We start from the raw sequence: 16,867 nt of genomic DNA on the forward strand, positions 1-16,867 counted from the left end.
GAGCCATGTTTTTTACCCGGTGGCCATTTTGAACCCACTGATCAGCTGTTGGAAAATAGTCGTTTTGCAAAGAATCGGTTCCTGAAGCAGGGAACTGATCATCGCAAAGCAAAATTCCCCCATAGGAAACGTCGTTTTGCGATCGCTTTTGCGATCGCAAAACCTTAAACGTAAAGCGATTTCGTCGTAAAACGGAGCGCTCGTAATGCGAGGCACCACTGTATATGAAAGTACATTAAAGGATGACAAATGAAAATTACAAAACAGATGAATATTATAAGCGTAACCATTTTTACAGCTATAATGAATACAGAACGTTAGATGCTACTATCAAGGGGTGAACAGAAGATGGGCCCTATATTAGTCGAGGACTTGAAGAGCATCAACAAACAATAAATACATTGTATTCACGAAGGCTTTCACGGCCGGGATCTGATGGTTGTTGTGGGTTTTTCAAGCTCTTTGGCCATGTTCTGAAGGTTGTTCTTCCTAAAGTTTCGCCAGTCTCTGTGGCCGGCATCTTCAGAAGTGCTGTCCTCTGAAGATGCCGGCCACAGAGACTGGCAAAACGTCAGGAAGAACAACCTTCAGAACACGGCCAAAGAGCCCAAAAAACCCACAACAACCAATAAATACACTGAAAACTAGGATTAATTTTAACAAAACAATTTGTAAAAATCAAGTATTCAATAATTCAAAAACAAGTCCTAGCAAATATCTGATAAGACAATCTTTCAAAATATTACTGCCAAAATACATCAGTATAATACAGAACTCTGTTTAAGAGATGCCCAGTAAAATTAGACTCTGGTATTTTAAAAAAATAGTTAAAAGTTACTGAACCCTGAACAGAAAGGTCAAGGATCTATGTCCCTCCAGATATTTGGGGGCTGTAATTGTTACAATTATCACTGCTTATGTTGGCTAGGGCTGATAAGAGTTGTAAACGAAAAACATCTGGAGATCACAGTTACTAGCATGTGCTGCACACAACAGAAATAAGAAGAGTTCTTCTCTACTGAAGGGGTAGGGAGCTGTATCCCCTGCCCCACTAAGGCAGCAAACTGAATTATGTCATGAGATTAAGTCCCACCTCCAGCTCTGATATCATCCAGATTTGCCTCTACCCTGGTTATCATGTTCTCCTTCCTCATGCAGAGAGAGGCATAGCTTTATGTTCCTTGTTGCACAGAGTATTTAGTATCAGATCACAGATAATAAAAATATTCCATCTCTACCTCACTGGTTTTTCCAATGGAAACGTGCAAGTAGGGCAGGATTATCCCAATGCTACCTCTAATCTCAGAACAGATACAGTAGCAAAACTCCTGCTGCTGCCTCACACTCCTAATCAAGGGTAACTGCAAAACGCTGCTGCCTCCTATTTCCCAACTAAAAATTTTAGGGGATGGAGAAGTCCCAATGTAAATTATGATGTCAGACAAGACATACTACTGGGAACCCTTCCTCCAACATGAAGCTTGTCTTCCCAACTAGGAACATGAACTACCCTGCACAGCACAGGAAAATCCTCCCAACACAGGAATCCCTAAACTGTTTGTTCAGTAGACACAGTGGTGCCTCATATTACGATGTTAATTCGTACCAGTGAAATTGCTGTAGAACGAAAACGTCATAATGCGAAAAGAAAAAAACCCATTGAAACACATTAAAACCCGTTTAATGCATTCCAAAGGGCTGTAAACTCACTGTCCAGCGAAGATCCTCCATAGGCCAGCCATTTTCGCTGCCTGTGCAGTGAGGAATCCGTCCCAGAAAACAGCAGGGGGCATTTTGTTTACCCAGTGGCCATTTTGAAACTGCCGATCAGCTGTTGGAAAATTGTCGTTTTGCGAAGAATCGGTTCCTGAAGCAGGGAACTGATCATCGCAAAGTGAAATTTCCCCATAGGAAACATCATTTTGCGATCGCAAAAAGTTCATCGTAATGCTGTTTTGTCATTAAACGAGGCAACTGTAAAGCGAGGCACCACTGTATTCATATCCCCTATTCTAGCACGTGATCAGCTTGCAATATTAGTTATGCACTAAAATTTATGTGAGAAATTGTGTCTCAAGGCAATTTAGTCATTTTATTCTACTACTTCATGCCAAGCTGAGACTCATAGCTATAGTTTGGGGAAGACAGGTGAGTGGAATCTTAGAACACAAAGAGTGAACAATTCTGCTTCTACCCTAGTTATCTAGAGTAGAAGCGCCGCTTCTGAAAGTGGTGCTTTGCAATGGGGGGCGGGGGGGACAGGCCTGCCCCTGCAACCCCCCACTCCCACACACCCACCCCGGCAAAGCGTCGCTTTCAGAATCCTCCCGGGGCTTGTTCAGCAGTGGAAAAGCACCCAGGAGGCTTCTGAAAACTGTGCTTTGCCGCGGGGGAGGGGCTGCCCTTGCCACTCATCTACCCACACCCACCCAGGCAAAGCACCACTTTCAGAAGCCTCCCGGGGCTTCTTCAGCAGTGGAAATGCACCGGGGAAGCCTCTGAAAGCCGCACTTTGCCGGGGGGGGGGGGTCGGGCCTGCTCCTGCCGCCCACCCCCACTCAGGCAAAGCACAGCTTTCAGAGACTTCCCCGGTTCATTTCCACTGCCCGTTTACCTGCTGGGCAAGTCTGGGGAAGCTTCTAAGACCCAGCACTGATCAGCTGTAAGGAGGGGAGGGGGAGGGGCTGGAGCACAGAACAGCAGAAAATGGCTGCTGGGTGCCAGCTCCAAGCTGTTTGATGCCCTTTTTTCTGCTGTTCTGAGGTAAGTGATTTATTTTTTGTTTTGTTTTGTTTTGGACTTTTCCCCCATAGGAACGCATTAATTAAATTTCAATGCATTCCTATGGAAAACCGTGCCTTGCAAGATGACATTTTCACTGGCATTAACTGTGGAATGGATTAATGTTGTCTTGCGAGGCACCACTGTAAACACTCATTTGACTTCTCTTACAAGGATGTTACCTTGGCAGACTCAAACATAAAGATAGCAAGTATATAGAGACAAGAGCTTGGTCTAAGTCTTAACAAAGCAACTATGAAATTGTAGAGGTTGGCTGGACAGCTCAGTGAGGTAAGACCTGACTGCAAAAGCCGGACTCTGATTCCCCACTGTGCCTCTCAGGAGAAAACCTAGCTGGCCACATACACAGTCCAAGGGCACCCGAAAAGAAGGGAATGATAAATAAATTCTGCATACTCTGTACTTAGAAAACATTGAAAAGGGTCACGATAAGTCAGAATTGACTTGATGACACGGTGGTGCTGGTGGTGGTGGTGGAGGAGGAGGATGTACAAAAGACACTCTTTTATGCTCGGGGAATACCAAGGAAGACAGGTAGAAGAAATGGGAGTCAGATTTTTAAAAAACTAATATAAAGAAAGTAGTATAATACATTTGGGATGTAGCCATATTCCCTCAGAGGAACCAAATTTGTAGTTTGGAGATATTTCTGGATGCGGTTTGTGTACCATCTTGGAGAAGACAAAGCTTCTGCGTAAATTACATCCAGATCAGATTACTGAATCATGCTAACCAAAATCCTGTTGCACAAGAGCAGACCGACCACATCAATGTGGATGTGGTAAGTCAACTCCTCCATAAGATCCACTGATTCAAATGGGCCTACTTTAACTGCAATTTACTATGCTAAAGTATGCCCCCGTTAGAGTAGGCCGATTTGAATCATTGGAATTTACAAAGGAATGGACTTACTCCATCCTGACTGAATGAATGGGCCTATTCTACTGGAATTTACTATGCTAAGCAACAGGATTTTGGTACAATGGTACCTCGACTTACTTACCTCCATTTTGGAACAATGTTCGTACGTTGAAAAGTTCATAAGTCGAAGTACCATTTCCCACTGAAATGCATGGGAATGGAATTAATCCGTTACAGCATTTCAAAAGGCAAAAAGGCAGGGGGAAAGGGCTGGAAATTCTACTAGTATACGTATACAAAGTATACAGTGCATGTTTCCCTTATGTGAATATGGAAATAATAATATTGAATGGCAAAGTTTTTATCGGTCAAGAAGGCTGTTACACATTTATTTCCTCAAATGGGTCAGGGACAATGGTAAACAGGTTTATTTGGTTTCAACTCTGTGTACAGTACCAAATTTATAGGAGCGGGGTCTTTTAATCCTTAGTGTGCTGTTGCTTACGTAATGAGCAACGAATATCCTCGTTGAGAGCTCTGGAAACTAGCACTGGAAGCCATGTAAAGGAAACCAGTTTAAAACCAAAGGTTAAAGTATATAATGTGTGTCCAAAAATATAGCAACACTGTTTGGTTCAGGATGATATTTGATAATCTACAAATAATAAAAATTATAATTGCAGAGAATAGTCCGGAGCACATTTCAAATTAGATATCTAATTGTACAAAAAAGGATAATCACAGCTTCTTCAGTATTGAAAAGCGTAACAATGACATTTTACACATTTGCAGGAGTAGTAAAATCTCAGACATAGGCACAAATATTTGTCTTGCAGACCTTCAGACCTGAAATTATAATAATACTGTACTATTAAAAAACTTAGCAGAACAGATGGATATAATGACTAAATTTAGTTAAAAGAAGACCTATTCCTGCAAATGATAATCCAAAATCCAGTAATCCATAGAGGGAAGGTGTTGGCGTAAAGTGCTTCAATGTGAAATCTAAGTAATAAGTAGAATATGAAAATTATAATCAAAATTATTTGGTATATTCTAAAATTCAAAAAATCACTAGCAGAGCTCTGAAGGCAAAATACTAAAAACTGTATAAGGTCATAGAATGATATACAGCACCAAAACTCATCACTACCCAATTAGCTGTTAAAAGCCTGTCCAGAAAGCCAACCTGGTCTATCAAGGGATAGCATTCCACAGCCTGTAAGCACCTGCAGAGAAAGTTATGTGCTCAGCTAGCTGGTAGGTTCACTGAGAGCAGGCCATTCATAAATGGCTCCCTGCAAAAAGGCAGGGAGAAAGGGCTGGAAATTCAAATTTCCCACCCTTTCTCCCTGCCCTCTTGGCTTCAGGGGTCTCAAAGGGCTTTCTCTGATGTTGGGGGGGGGGGAGCCCTTTCAGAGCTCTGAAGGCAAAAAGGCAGGGAGAAAGGGCAGGAAATTCAAATTTCCAGCCCTTTTCTCCCTGCCTTTTTGCCTTCGGAGGTCTCAAAATGGCTTCCTCTGATGTTGGGGGGAAAGCCCTTTGAGACCTCCGAAGGCACCTACTGCAGCAGCGGGGACCCCCAGGGAGGTCACCCAGAGTGTGCCCGCCACCATGGGAGACCTCCCTGGGGTTCCCTATCGCCGCAACTGGCACCTTCAGAGCTTTCAAAGTGCTTCCTCCAATGTCGGGGGAGGGGAGCCCTTTGAGAGCTCCGAAGGCAAAAAGGCAGAAACGGTCGGAAATTCCAATTTCCCGCCCTTTCTCCCTGCCTTTTTGCCTTTGGAGCTCTCAAAGGGCTTCCTCCAATGGTGGCTCCGTTCGCAAAAAATGGCATTGACTTGCGAAAGGAGCCTTGACCTTGTTCGTAGGTCGAGCTCCGTTCACAAGTCGATGCCAATTTTTGCCAACGGAGCCATTTGTAAATCAAAAAGTTCGTATCTAAGGATGTTCGTAAATCGAGGGTTGACTGTACTATGAGATTGAAGAATCCTCAAAAATGTCAACCATGTAAAACATAACCCTAATATCAGATTATATTATACTGACTCAGTTTAATCTACGTTTTTTTCAGGGCCCAAAATAAGGTGTTGGTTATTATCTGTATAGGCTTAAATTGCTCAGAACCATATCTGACCGACTGCCTGCTCTCAGTGAACCTACCAGCTAGCTGAGCACATAACTTTCTCTGCAGGTGCTTACAGGCTGTGGAATGCTATCCCTTGATAGACCAGGTTGGCTTTCTGGACAGGCTTTTAACAGCTAATTGGGTAGTGATGAGTTTTGGTGCTGTATATCATTCTATGATCTTATACAGCTTTTAGTATTTTGCCTTCAGAGCTCTGCTAGTGATTTTTTGAATTTTAGAATATACCAAATAATTTTGATTATAATTTTCATATTCTACTTATTACTTAAGATTTCACATTGAAGCACTTTACGCCAACACCTTCCCTCTATGGATTACTGGATTTTGGATTATCATTTGCAGGAATAGGTCTTCTTTTAACTAAATTTAAACTAAATTTAACATCTTTTAACTAAATTTAGTCATTATATTCATCTGTTCTGCTAAGTTTTTTAATAGTACAGTATTATCATAATTTCAGGTCTGAAGGTCTGCAAGATAAATATTTGTGCCTACGTCTGAGATTTTACTACTCCTGCAAATGTGTAAAATGTCATTGTTACGCTTTTCAATACTGAAGAAGCTGTGATTATCCTTTTTTTTTTGTACAATTAGATATCTAATTTGAAATGTGCTCCGGACTATTCTCTGCAATTATAATTTTTACTATTTGTAGATTATCAAATATCATCCTGAACCAAACAGTGTTGCTATATTTTTGGACACACATTATATACTTTAACCTTTGGTTTTAAACTGGTTTCCTTTACATGGCTTCCAGTGCTAGTTTCCAGAGCTCTCAACGAGGATATTCGTTGCTCATTACGTAAGCAACAGCACACTAAGGATTAAAAGACCCCGCTCCTATAAATTTGGTACTGTACACAGAGTTGAAACCAAATAAACCTGTTTACCATTGTCCCTGACCCATTTGAGGAAATAAATGTGTAACAGCCTTCTTGACCGATAAAAACTTTGCCATTCAATATTATTATTTCCATATTCACATAAGGGAAACATGCATTGTATACTTCAGGGTTGTATTTTCCATTTTTTCTTTCAGAATGTCATGTCACATATAATTAGCTGCCTCCAATCTCATACACACTTGCATAAACTCAGCATGGCTTACTTCTCATTAGAAACATGAAGAAAAATACTGCAGTTCTCCTAACACAATGATTTAATGCACTGGAGGGAGGTGGGGAATACAGTCCTTAATTTGAAGAAAATGAACACCTTCAAAATATATAATATGTATAATACTTTGTGACTGTGGGAGGGATGTAGGTATTTATCCATACTGGAAATGTGTTCCTCACCAAAACCAGAAGTAGAACACAATACAAGATTAGAATGTTTAGGAGTTGGAAGAAGCCCTACAAAGGTTACCTGCTTTATTTCTCCAAGATCACTGCTATTAACATGTTTCTTCTAACAGTGGGTAATTCTACTGTCTCTGTATCACATCTGAATGAATCATTCCACCATTACCAATGTAGTGGGTATAGAAGCGTTACAGCCACCCACAGCCAGAGACTAACTGGAAGGAGCCATACAACAGATAACCTACACATTTACGAGGAATCTTTGGACTCACATGAGCCTTAAATTATCAATTTTACCAAGCACATAAGCTTGACTCAGCAGAATTTCAAAATTACCGCTACACAAAGAGCAAGCATCTTCTGCAGAACTAGACACTAGGAAGAAGTACTAGTATTTTAATTTTTTCCCCTAGCAACTACGTTCTCTCTCTTTTGGGGTGGGGTGGGGGACAGATTTTCACTTACACAGAGGGAAAGACGTCAGTTGTACACATAGTATGAAATGATGTATTTTTATAAAATAAAAAACAACTTCTTACCTGAGCATGAAAATTTGACATTGTCGTCGTCTCTATATCTTTCTTTCCCAAAATCTCCATTTTCACTGGCGAATTGGGAAAATTAAATGAAAAGTAGTCTAAAAAGTCAGGTAGGTAAGTAGCTGCCCCATGAACAATTCCCATTACATAGTAAGCTGAACAGTTTTCATTTTCACTAAAAACCAGACCCACAAATTCTTCTGCAAATCTCTCCATCTCCACAGGAGACAAGTGGGAGAGTTCATTACTGTAGGCATGTATAACTGAAGCACCTCCATTAGGCTGGTGCTCAGTATGAATGAACTGTCTGAACTCCAACATGTCCAGCCTTTTAAGTTTATTTTGAACCCGTGGCTCCTTTAACGAGACAATTGGAAACTCACTGTTCTCTGGTATCTTGGACTCTGAATCCTTATTGGGATCCATATTTTTTCCATTGAAATCCTTAAGATGATTATCAACAATGCTTTTGGCGTCTTGATCCTCAATATCAGAAAGCAGTCCTGAGCAGATGGTCTGAATAGATTTACTGTACATTTTTGGACGCTTCCTTTTTTCACACTCTTTATGTTTCTTTTTCTTTTTCTTCTTTACTTTTTTAATCTGCAGGTCTTCTGTATTGCTTTTTGGTTTTTCCTTCACACCTATTAAATGAAAAGTTTCTGCTTTAATTTTTCTGAAGAAACATAGCAAGCAGATGAAAAATTAATTTATAAACCCACTGAAGTAAAATATCAAATAAGGATGGAGAAGTTTCAAAACACTGCAACTTAAAAGCACACTGCACAGCAAATTTTGAAAAGCAGCAATGCTAGCTTTACCCTTGTTCATTCTGAACTCCAAATGTGTTTGAGAAGCCCTAGTAATGCTTGCTTGCACTCCATTTTTGAGCACAGGTCTCCACAATATTTTACATATTGAACAAGTAATATTGTGAGCTTTGTGACAAGATAAACATTTTAAATGTCTGAAGAAAGTATTATTTTTCTATAAACATGCTCATGTTAATTTCCAAATTAGGAATAATCCCTCTTAAGGGACACAATCAGAGCATGGTCAAGGTCTCTACTTGTACAGCAAGAAATCATAAGGCAGGGTAAGTAGTACCATTATTTACTTATTTTACTCAAAATCCCTGAATTCTCCATTCTGGGAGCTCCACACTGTGCTCTCCTGGACAAAGGCTAGGCTGGAAAGCTTCATGGCCAAGGATAGGCTAAGCTCTTGCCTAGCTGCCTGTTAGAAAATGAAATTTCTAGGACTTACAGCCAGTAGCAGAGCAAATTTCCTTTTCTAACATGCAGCTAGGCTCAAGTTTAGCAATCTGGGCTATGAAGTCCCTCAGCCTGAACTTTCTCCAGGAGAGCACACTTTATGTTTTGGTCTGGCAGTCTGAACTTCCAGAATGAAGAACTCTCGATCTGGAGTAAAACAAAAACAGAAGCAAAAACAAAAATGAAGGCACCTGCCTACTACTTGTCCTGTCTTTATTCATAATGTGAGCAAGGAAACACCTGGTTCCTTCCCTGCTCTGTCGCTACAATCTTCAACATAATAAACATCTACAGGGCAAAGGTTCTTCCTGGCACATACACTGTTTACACACGCTAGAAGCTTGATTTTTCAAAGCTTCTGCTCATGTGTTGAGAATATGACAGAGGACAAACCTCTTTGATGATTACTTTTCACATGAAGAAAAACAGTGAGGGAGAGGAGAGGGCATACATATTCCCCTGCTTGCCTGAGAGATAAAAGCAGAGTAAGGAAGTACTGTAGTACCAGAGTAGGTATCTGGACTGTACACCCATCAGAAGACTTGGTGAATATAGGAGTCTTTGCCTGGAAGACACTATAATGTTGCAACTGGACAACCTTCTCTGTAAGGTTCTTCCATAACAAGAGTGCCAAAACTGAACAGGCCATTTGTGAAATGAGACACCTTGACTCATAACGTCAATAAATAAATAAATAAATAAAGTCTTAAAATTACATTGTTGTTTTTACTGTAAGCCGCCTAGAGTGGTCTAATATGATCAGATAGGCGGGATAGAAATAAAATAAATAAATAAATAAAATAAATAAATCTCAGCAGAGAAAATCTCAATCTCAGCTGTAGGTCTGATGGCAAATTTTAGAATATATATTTTAATTGCATTTTAATTATTTTGCCCTTTTATTTTGCCTTTTTATTGTATTTTAAATGCTGTAAGCCACCCAGAGACCTTCGGGTAGTGTGGGCGGCATATAAGTTAAATAAATAAATAAATAAATAAATAAATAAATAAATAAATAAATAAATAAATAAAACAGCCATTTTCCAGATCTGTCAGATGCTCAAGGGCTATACTTCTAAGGAGTGGGACTAAAGCAGATAATTTACATATCTATATTATTTTTACAAGTAATGCAGTGCTTATGCACTGTAAAAGTTCCTATGATGGATTTTTGTTAACTGAAAAATAAGTTTAACTAGAATTAATGACATGCCCTTTGCTCTACGGGATAAAAAGTTTAAACAATTAAAAAGATTGGGAGTATGTGGCAGCCCTCAAAACATGGTAAAATTGCCCCAATTGCACTGAGATAATACTAAGGAAACTTCTGAGAGAAGGAAGTTTAAATTGTTTTAATTGTCTGGAAATGTAAAAATGTGTGTGGTGGCTAAAGAAAACATCAGGGGGATGGGGGGGTAGCATGCTTCCCCCCCTTTTTTTAGAGGCTAAGACCTGCCTTTTAAATTATGTACAAAAATTTGGATCCAGTACAGCTAATAAAACAGTTACACTGTGGTAAAATATCCAACCCTAGTTAAGGAAGCCCAATTCTGCATCAATTTCAGTTTCCAAACTGTTTTTAAGGCAGCCCAATGCACAATGCACTGTGATACTTAACCAAAATATCACTATAGCATCACTATGGATGTCACCAGAACATGGGTAGCTGTGGATGAGGTTTTCCCAGCCAGGAAAGGTTCCAACTGGCAAATCAGCTGAAACTGACAATAACACACTTCAAGTAACCATCAAGCAATTGAACCTCTCTCTATTAACAATGTCGCATCAATATGCTCAGCCTGTGAGTATGATCTTTTAGACATGAAGGGACAGAGCAACCATCTAGAACAGGCTTCATGCCATCTGTGCAGATGAACAAATCAACAGCAGCATTGTTGCTGTTGTTAGTACTATCATCACTGCCATTATTATTATTATTTATTACATTTCTATCTCACCTCTCCCTCTACGAGATAGTACTCAAAGCTGTTTATGATTAGGATAAAATTAAATGCAACCATACAATCATTAAAACCAAATGAAACGAAGTAAGACCATAAAAACCATTAAATCTACAGTTAATATTATCACCATCCTATTAAACAATATAAGAAGCCAGTTTTAAAAGATGCATTCTCATACCCTTCCTGAAAGAAACAAGGCAGGAAATTGATTACATGTTTGATGGATTCCACAAAGAGAAGGCCACACAGGAAAAAGCCCTTTGCCACATGCCAGTCAAGTGGGCCTCTGCAGCTATTAGTATTGTCAAGAGGCCTTCTCCCAAAGACTTTCCCATCTGAACAGTTCATAATGAGACAAGTAGTCCTTTATAACAACCATTCTCAACCTTTTTTTGGCCATGATCCCAAACACAATATAAAAGAAATGTAGGCCAAATCAGGATTGTATAAGTCACATAACGAACCTTGTAAGATGGTATGTGAAGAATTGTTTCCACTCTGTGCCCCCCTTCAAATGTGCCAGGGGCCCCCAGGGGTCCATATGGCCCTCTCTGAGAATGGCTGCTTTAGAACTCAAGCTGCTTACAAGCTTAAAGATTAAACCACCTGATTTGTGTTGGCAGTTCTTTTGGCATATGGTCATGTGATCAACACTGCATAGCAGTTAGCATCCTACTTACCCCATACTGGGGCCGACATTAGGGCAGACATTAATAGATGTACTTAGAAGCTCTTTACCTTTGAACTACTTCAAGCTACCTGAGATTCACACAGCCCAGGTCATCAAATGCATCACACCCTATCCTACTGTTGAGATGATAGGCTGGGAAATCCTACATACAGTCCCAAATTCTTCTAACCCTTTAAAAAAGAAGCCTGTACTGTATAAATCAGGAATGATTTGCTTTGATTCTCAAACAGAATGAGAATCTGTTTGCCCATCAAGTTTGATAAGTAACCATTGTTTTATATCTCTATCATGTTGAAGAAGCAGTGGAATTCTAGATAGATCAACCATCTAGCAAATAAAAATTAAGGATTATGTTTCTACATATAAAATTAAAATGAAGTGTGGGGATAACAAAACTAGGGATTAACCCAAATATTTAGGGAATGGATAAAGTGCATAAAACACTTAAGATAAATTATACACTTTTGTGCAAACTTACCTTTCTGAAATAATTTCATTTCTCCATTCTCTTTCTTGATTTCTGACATTAATCTATGTTTCTTCTTTTCTTTCTGTTTTTCTTTTTCCCTTTCTGATATTTTTTCTCTGGTGATCTGATCTATAAAGGAAATAGTTTCATACTCAACCACAACAGGGAAATTGTAAAGATAAATCACCACAGTTGTTTTTATATACTACTTCAGGAAATCTTTTATATAACTCCAAAGCAAAATATACTTGAGATCTTAAGACATTGGTGAGGATGATACACATAATTAATCTTTGCAAGACTCACTACAAAATCTAAATGAGAAAACAAACGAACAAACAAATTTCTTCTTGTTCTACCACTACTGTTATTACTTTCAAATTATTTCTCTTCTGGCATTACAAAGGATAAGGAAAAGATTATATAAATGTGTATGACTTTACATTGTTATATTTCTTTTAAAAATACAAGAACTTGTTTAATTTAAAACCTATCATTTCCACTACTTAGAATGTCCCAAAATAAAAAATAAACATAATCATAATCTTACAAAAGATAAAGAGAAAGTATTACTGATCATTGGAACAGCACTTTCAAATAGGTAAGGCATTTACAGTCTTGACTAATACTGCTTCCATTTTATGAGAAGCAAATTAAGAAGGAGAATAACATGCAAAGGCTATTTAACAAGGCAAAACCATAGCTTACACCCTTCTTGGAGATTTAAAAAAGGAAATAGTTAAGGCAGGGGTAAACGAAGTATGGCTTGGGGGCTGCTAATTTTGCAGCTCCTGGACACTCCCTCAGCTGAAACAAAATCAGCAAAAAAATAATAATAATAATTTGCAGCAGCATTTCCACAATCGAATGGAGAACATCCCCCAGACTGCAAGAACACCCCAAATGCACAAAAACAAAAATGAAATCAGATTTTCAGCAACATTCAGTTCTGATTTTCAGTTGTGCTCCTTTTCAGAACTGGTGTAGCTCCCAGGTGGTCCTGGTGGCAGAAAACTGACCCATGGACCTTGCAGAATTACCTACCACTCTCTTAAGAAATATTTATTTATTTATTTATTTATTTATTTATTTATTTATTTATTTATTTATTTATTTATTTATTTACAATATTTTTAGCCGCACCATTACCAGTGGCCAGCAAGAACCAGACTGACTGAGATGGCATTATTACTATTTTGAAAGAGGTTCTACAGAGGACCATTAGGAGTCCCTACACGATGAAATAAAGTTATTAGCAGCAGAGGATCATGATAAACATTTGAAGAGTTACCACTTTCAAGGCAAAATGAGGATTTTAAATTCCTGTTGTACTAGGTTGTATGCATTAATAATTCAGTTGGTGTTGCAAACTGAAATATTACTACTCAAATTACAAGGCAAGGCAAAGCTAGAAATCAATGACAGAAAATTTAACATTCCTTTACTGGAAAACATTATTTGCCTGTATATCACTAAAACATTACATAAAGTACCCAACATTCTGCCTGTTAAGACTCAAAGAAGCTCCCCACGCAAGCACATTTAAACAACTGGAAGTCTTATTTGCTTACTGAAAATAAGCAAACAGACTTTGGAAAATACTGTCACATCAGGTTAGCTTGTTAATTTATCTACAACCTCACCAGACAACTTTAGAGGCTTTCTAAATGACAGTTATTAAATCAAATTCAGAGTTGACTACTGGAGGTAGAGACACAGAACAAATGATAACTGACCAAGTGTGTAACATTTCAAAACATACAGAAGATATTTTCCCACAATCTGTTTTAGAATAAAGCACAAGTCAAAGTGTGTATCTGCTTCAACAAGGCATCCCATACCAGCAGCCAAAGTTTGTGCCAGAAGAATGTTGAGATCAGTTCAGAAAAAAAACTCTCATAGGCACTGCGAGAGGAGGAAATTCTTCCGTACTGCAGTAAAATCTAAGATGTCTAATCACAAATTACGATATGAGACTCTATGAAAATAATCCCTACTCTGGGCAGAAGGAAAAATGCTTTTAGCAAAGAGAATAAAAGGAATAACATAAACAACAATAAAACCAATAATTATGATTTGATAACCCTTCACTGAAGCCAACAAAAGCAAATTACATGGTAAATGCTGTAGATGGTAAATTAGCTCTACAGATATCCGTTAGGAAGTTTCTTTTTCATTCTATCCCAATGGAAGACACTTTAAAAGTTTCTCAGCAAGAATAGAAAAAATAACAGCATATGTATTTTCAACAAATCAAACTGTTCCTTTGAAAACTTGAGAAACAAAATCAGAGAAAATGGTTTACTGTAACAGTGCCAAAACCTCACATGTAAATATGCATGAGGGTAAGAAAAAATACTCTGGAAAATACTGTATGTAACGTCTGTCCTCAACCTGTTGATGGGTAAAGACAGAACCCTGGAAATAACCAGTCTTTTAAAGTTATTGCATTAGATTCTATTATAAAAACAAGGAACACTCTTAGCAACTGAAAACAGAAAAACATTTCCATATGTAGCAAAAGTAGCAAAAGACAGAGCCCCTTCAAGTATTTTGTTCAGAAATGCAATCTCCCACAATTCTGCCTAGTTCCAAGGTTGAGTGGAAGTCTGTGGCAAAGACACCGAGATCACCTTGGTAAGATCAGGCCAACAAACCCTCAACCCATCCCTTTCCGTTCCCAAGTAGGAAAGGTTGACAGGGCTTCCTTCTCTGTGGTGCAGTGGCAGCACTCCAAGTGATGTTGCCCAACATCAACCAAAGCTAAGAGACACCCACTCTTTTTTCCTACAGGTTTGAAGTCCCAAATCTTATGTCTTTCATACTTGCATTTCGTACAGGGAAAGTGTCGTTTTCTTCACGGTTCTGGCAAACACACTGGCCCTCATTAAGCATTATGGAACAGAAGAAACTTGATGACAAATGGTTACAAAAGCTATAGAAATTTCAGACCAGTTGCTTCTGCTGAGCATGACTCATTCTAGATAGTAAGGACTATCTAATTCATCATGAACTTTTATAGAATCATAATTTTAAAATCATTTGATTTTGCTCTTAGGAACTGTAATTTTAAAACTATCTGATTTAATCTTAAAATAAATTCAATCTGATTTTATTACTTTACCACAGAGGCCATGGTAAACGGAATGATAAAAGCAGTACAATATTACAATATACAGTGGTGCCCCGCTATATGCTTACCCGGCATGACATCAAAATCGCTTAACGATGACAATTTTGCGATCGCTATTGTGATCGCAAAACAATGGTTCCTATGGGGGAAATCCGCATTACGTTGATTAGGAGCCTGCTTCGCGAACTGTTTGTTCGCTATACAATGATTTTTCTGGTTCCGCAAAATGGCTTCCCTCCTTCTCAAAATGGCTGCTTTCCGGAGGGAAGCTCTGCATTACAGTGGTGCCTCACATAACGAGCGCACCGTATAACGACGAATCCGCATAGCGATCCCTTCTCTGGGATCACTAATGCGGAGGCATAGCGTCCGTCCCTATGGAAAAAACTCGCTTACCGAAGATGGGTGCCAGGAAGGAGCCGCCGCCGCCGCAAGAGTGATGTGGGGCCGTGCTGGCCGGGAAGAGGAAGGCAGGCTGCAAGGCAGGCAGGCGAAGGGAGGGAAGCCGCACGTTCGCGCGTCCTCCCCCCCTTTCCCTCTTCCTCCTCATTCTTCTCCTGCCTTCTCCTGCCGCCCCCAGGGACGAAGGCAGGCTGCAAGGCAGGCAGGCGAAGGGAGGGAAGCCGCGCATTCGCGCGTCCTCCCCCCCCCACTTTCCCTCTTCCTCCTCATCCTTCTCCTGCTGCCCCCAGGGACGAAGGCAGGCTGCCAGGCAGGCAGGCAGGCAGGCAGGCGAAGGGAGGGAAGCCGCGCGCTCGCGCGTCCTCCCCCCCACTTTCCCTCTTCTCCTCCTCTTGCTGCTGACCCCCCAAACCTCCCACAGAGTCGGGCGATCAGCTGTTGGGCGGTTCTAAAACGGCCGCCGGACGCCCGAAATGGCCGCATGTAGCGTTTTCACGCCCTCCCCTCGCTTACCAAGGGCGCGAAAATGGCTGCTGCTATGGAGGAAACTTCGCTGAATGGTAAGTTTAGGGCCAACTGGAATGCATTAAACAATGGGCTTTTACGTTCTGTTTAGCGACAATTTCACATAGCGAGAGTTAATCCAGAACGGATTAACCTCGCTATGCGGGGCACCACTGTACAGCGATTTTTAACAGCTGATCAGTGGTTCTCTATGGGCAATCTTCGCTGGACGATGAGGTATTTCCCCCATTGGAACGCACTGACCGGTTTTCAATGCATTACAATGGGTTTGGTTTTTTCGCTTGACAATATCACTTAACAGCGATTTTCCTGGAATGGATTATCGTCATCAAGCGGGGCACCACTGTAAATGTGTTGTATCGTACTGCAGTGTTTTATGGTGCTTGCACGATAAAGCTGGGTTTTGATTGAGGTTTAAAATACATTAAACATATGTACTGTATCTAAGCATAAAACATTCACAATTGCATCAGACAAAAAGCTTAGCCATTCAGTTATAAAGGGTCCTAAGTAAATACATTAATCTATTAGTTTTGTTAGCAGAATATGCAGACTTCGTTTTTATATTTTAACAAACCTTGTCATTTGAAAAGTGACAAATTTATCTTTATCTGAGAGTAGCACCTCAATTATATCTTAATCAGATCTTCCAAGGATTTATACCAAAATGGAGCTCATTAGTCTTGTGGCCTCAACTGAAAAGGAGGGACAGTGAAATGTAACATGTGTCAAATTATCTTTGTTGCTGTTG

The 16,867-nt window shown here is 39.7% G+C and overlaps 1 protein-coding gene across 2 annotated transcripts in view; it reads right to left on the reverse strand.

Moving 5' to 3' along the window:
- The window catches only part of RSBN1L (round spermatid basic protein 1 like), a 57,852-nt gene that overhangs the window by 19,398 nt on the left and 21,587 nt on the right, over nt 1-16,867 (reverse strand). The window contains exons 2-4 of one of the 2 annotated variants that reach the window (XM_020789990.3): nt 12,066-12,185; nt 8,042-8,302; nt 7,659-7,723 (exon numbers count right to left, since the gene is read on the reverse strand). In XM_020789990.3, the coding sequence (XP_020645649.3) occupies nt 7,659-7,723; nt 8,042-8,302; nt 12,066-12,185 (446 nt within the window). Of the gene's footprint in view, nt 1-7,658; nt 8,303-12,065; nt 12,186-16,867 lie in introns of both variants that reach the window. The other variant, XM_020789989.3, reaches the window with a different exon arrangement.

The sequence above is a fragment of the Pogona vitticeps genome, chromosome 5 (genome assembly GCF_051106095.1).
Source record: "Pogona vitticeps strain Pit_001003342236 chromosome 5, PviZW2.1, whole genome shotgun sequence".
NCBI classification, from domain to species: Eukaryota; Metazoa; Chordata; class Lepidosauria; order Squamata; family Agamidae; genus Pogona; species Pogona vitticeps.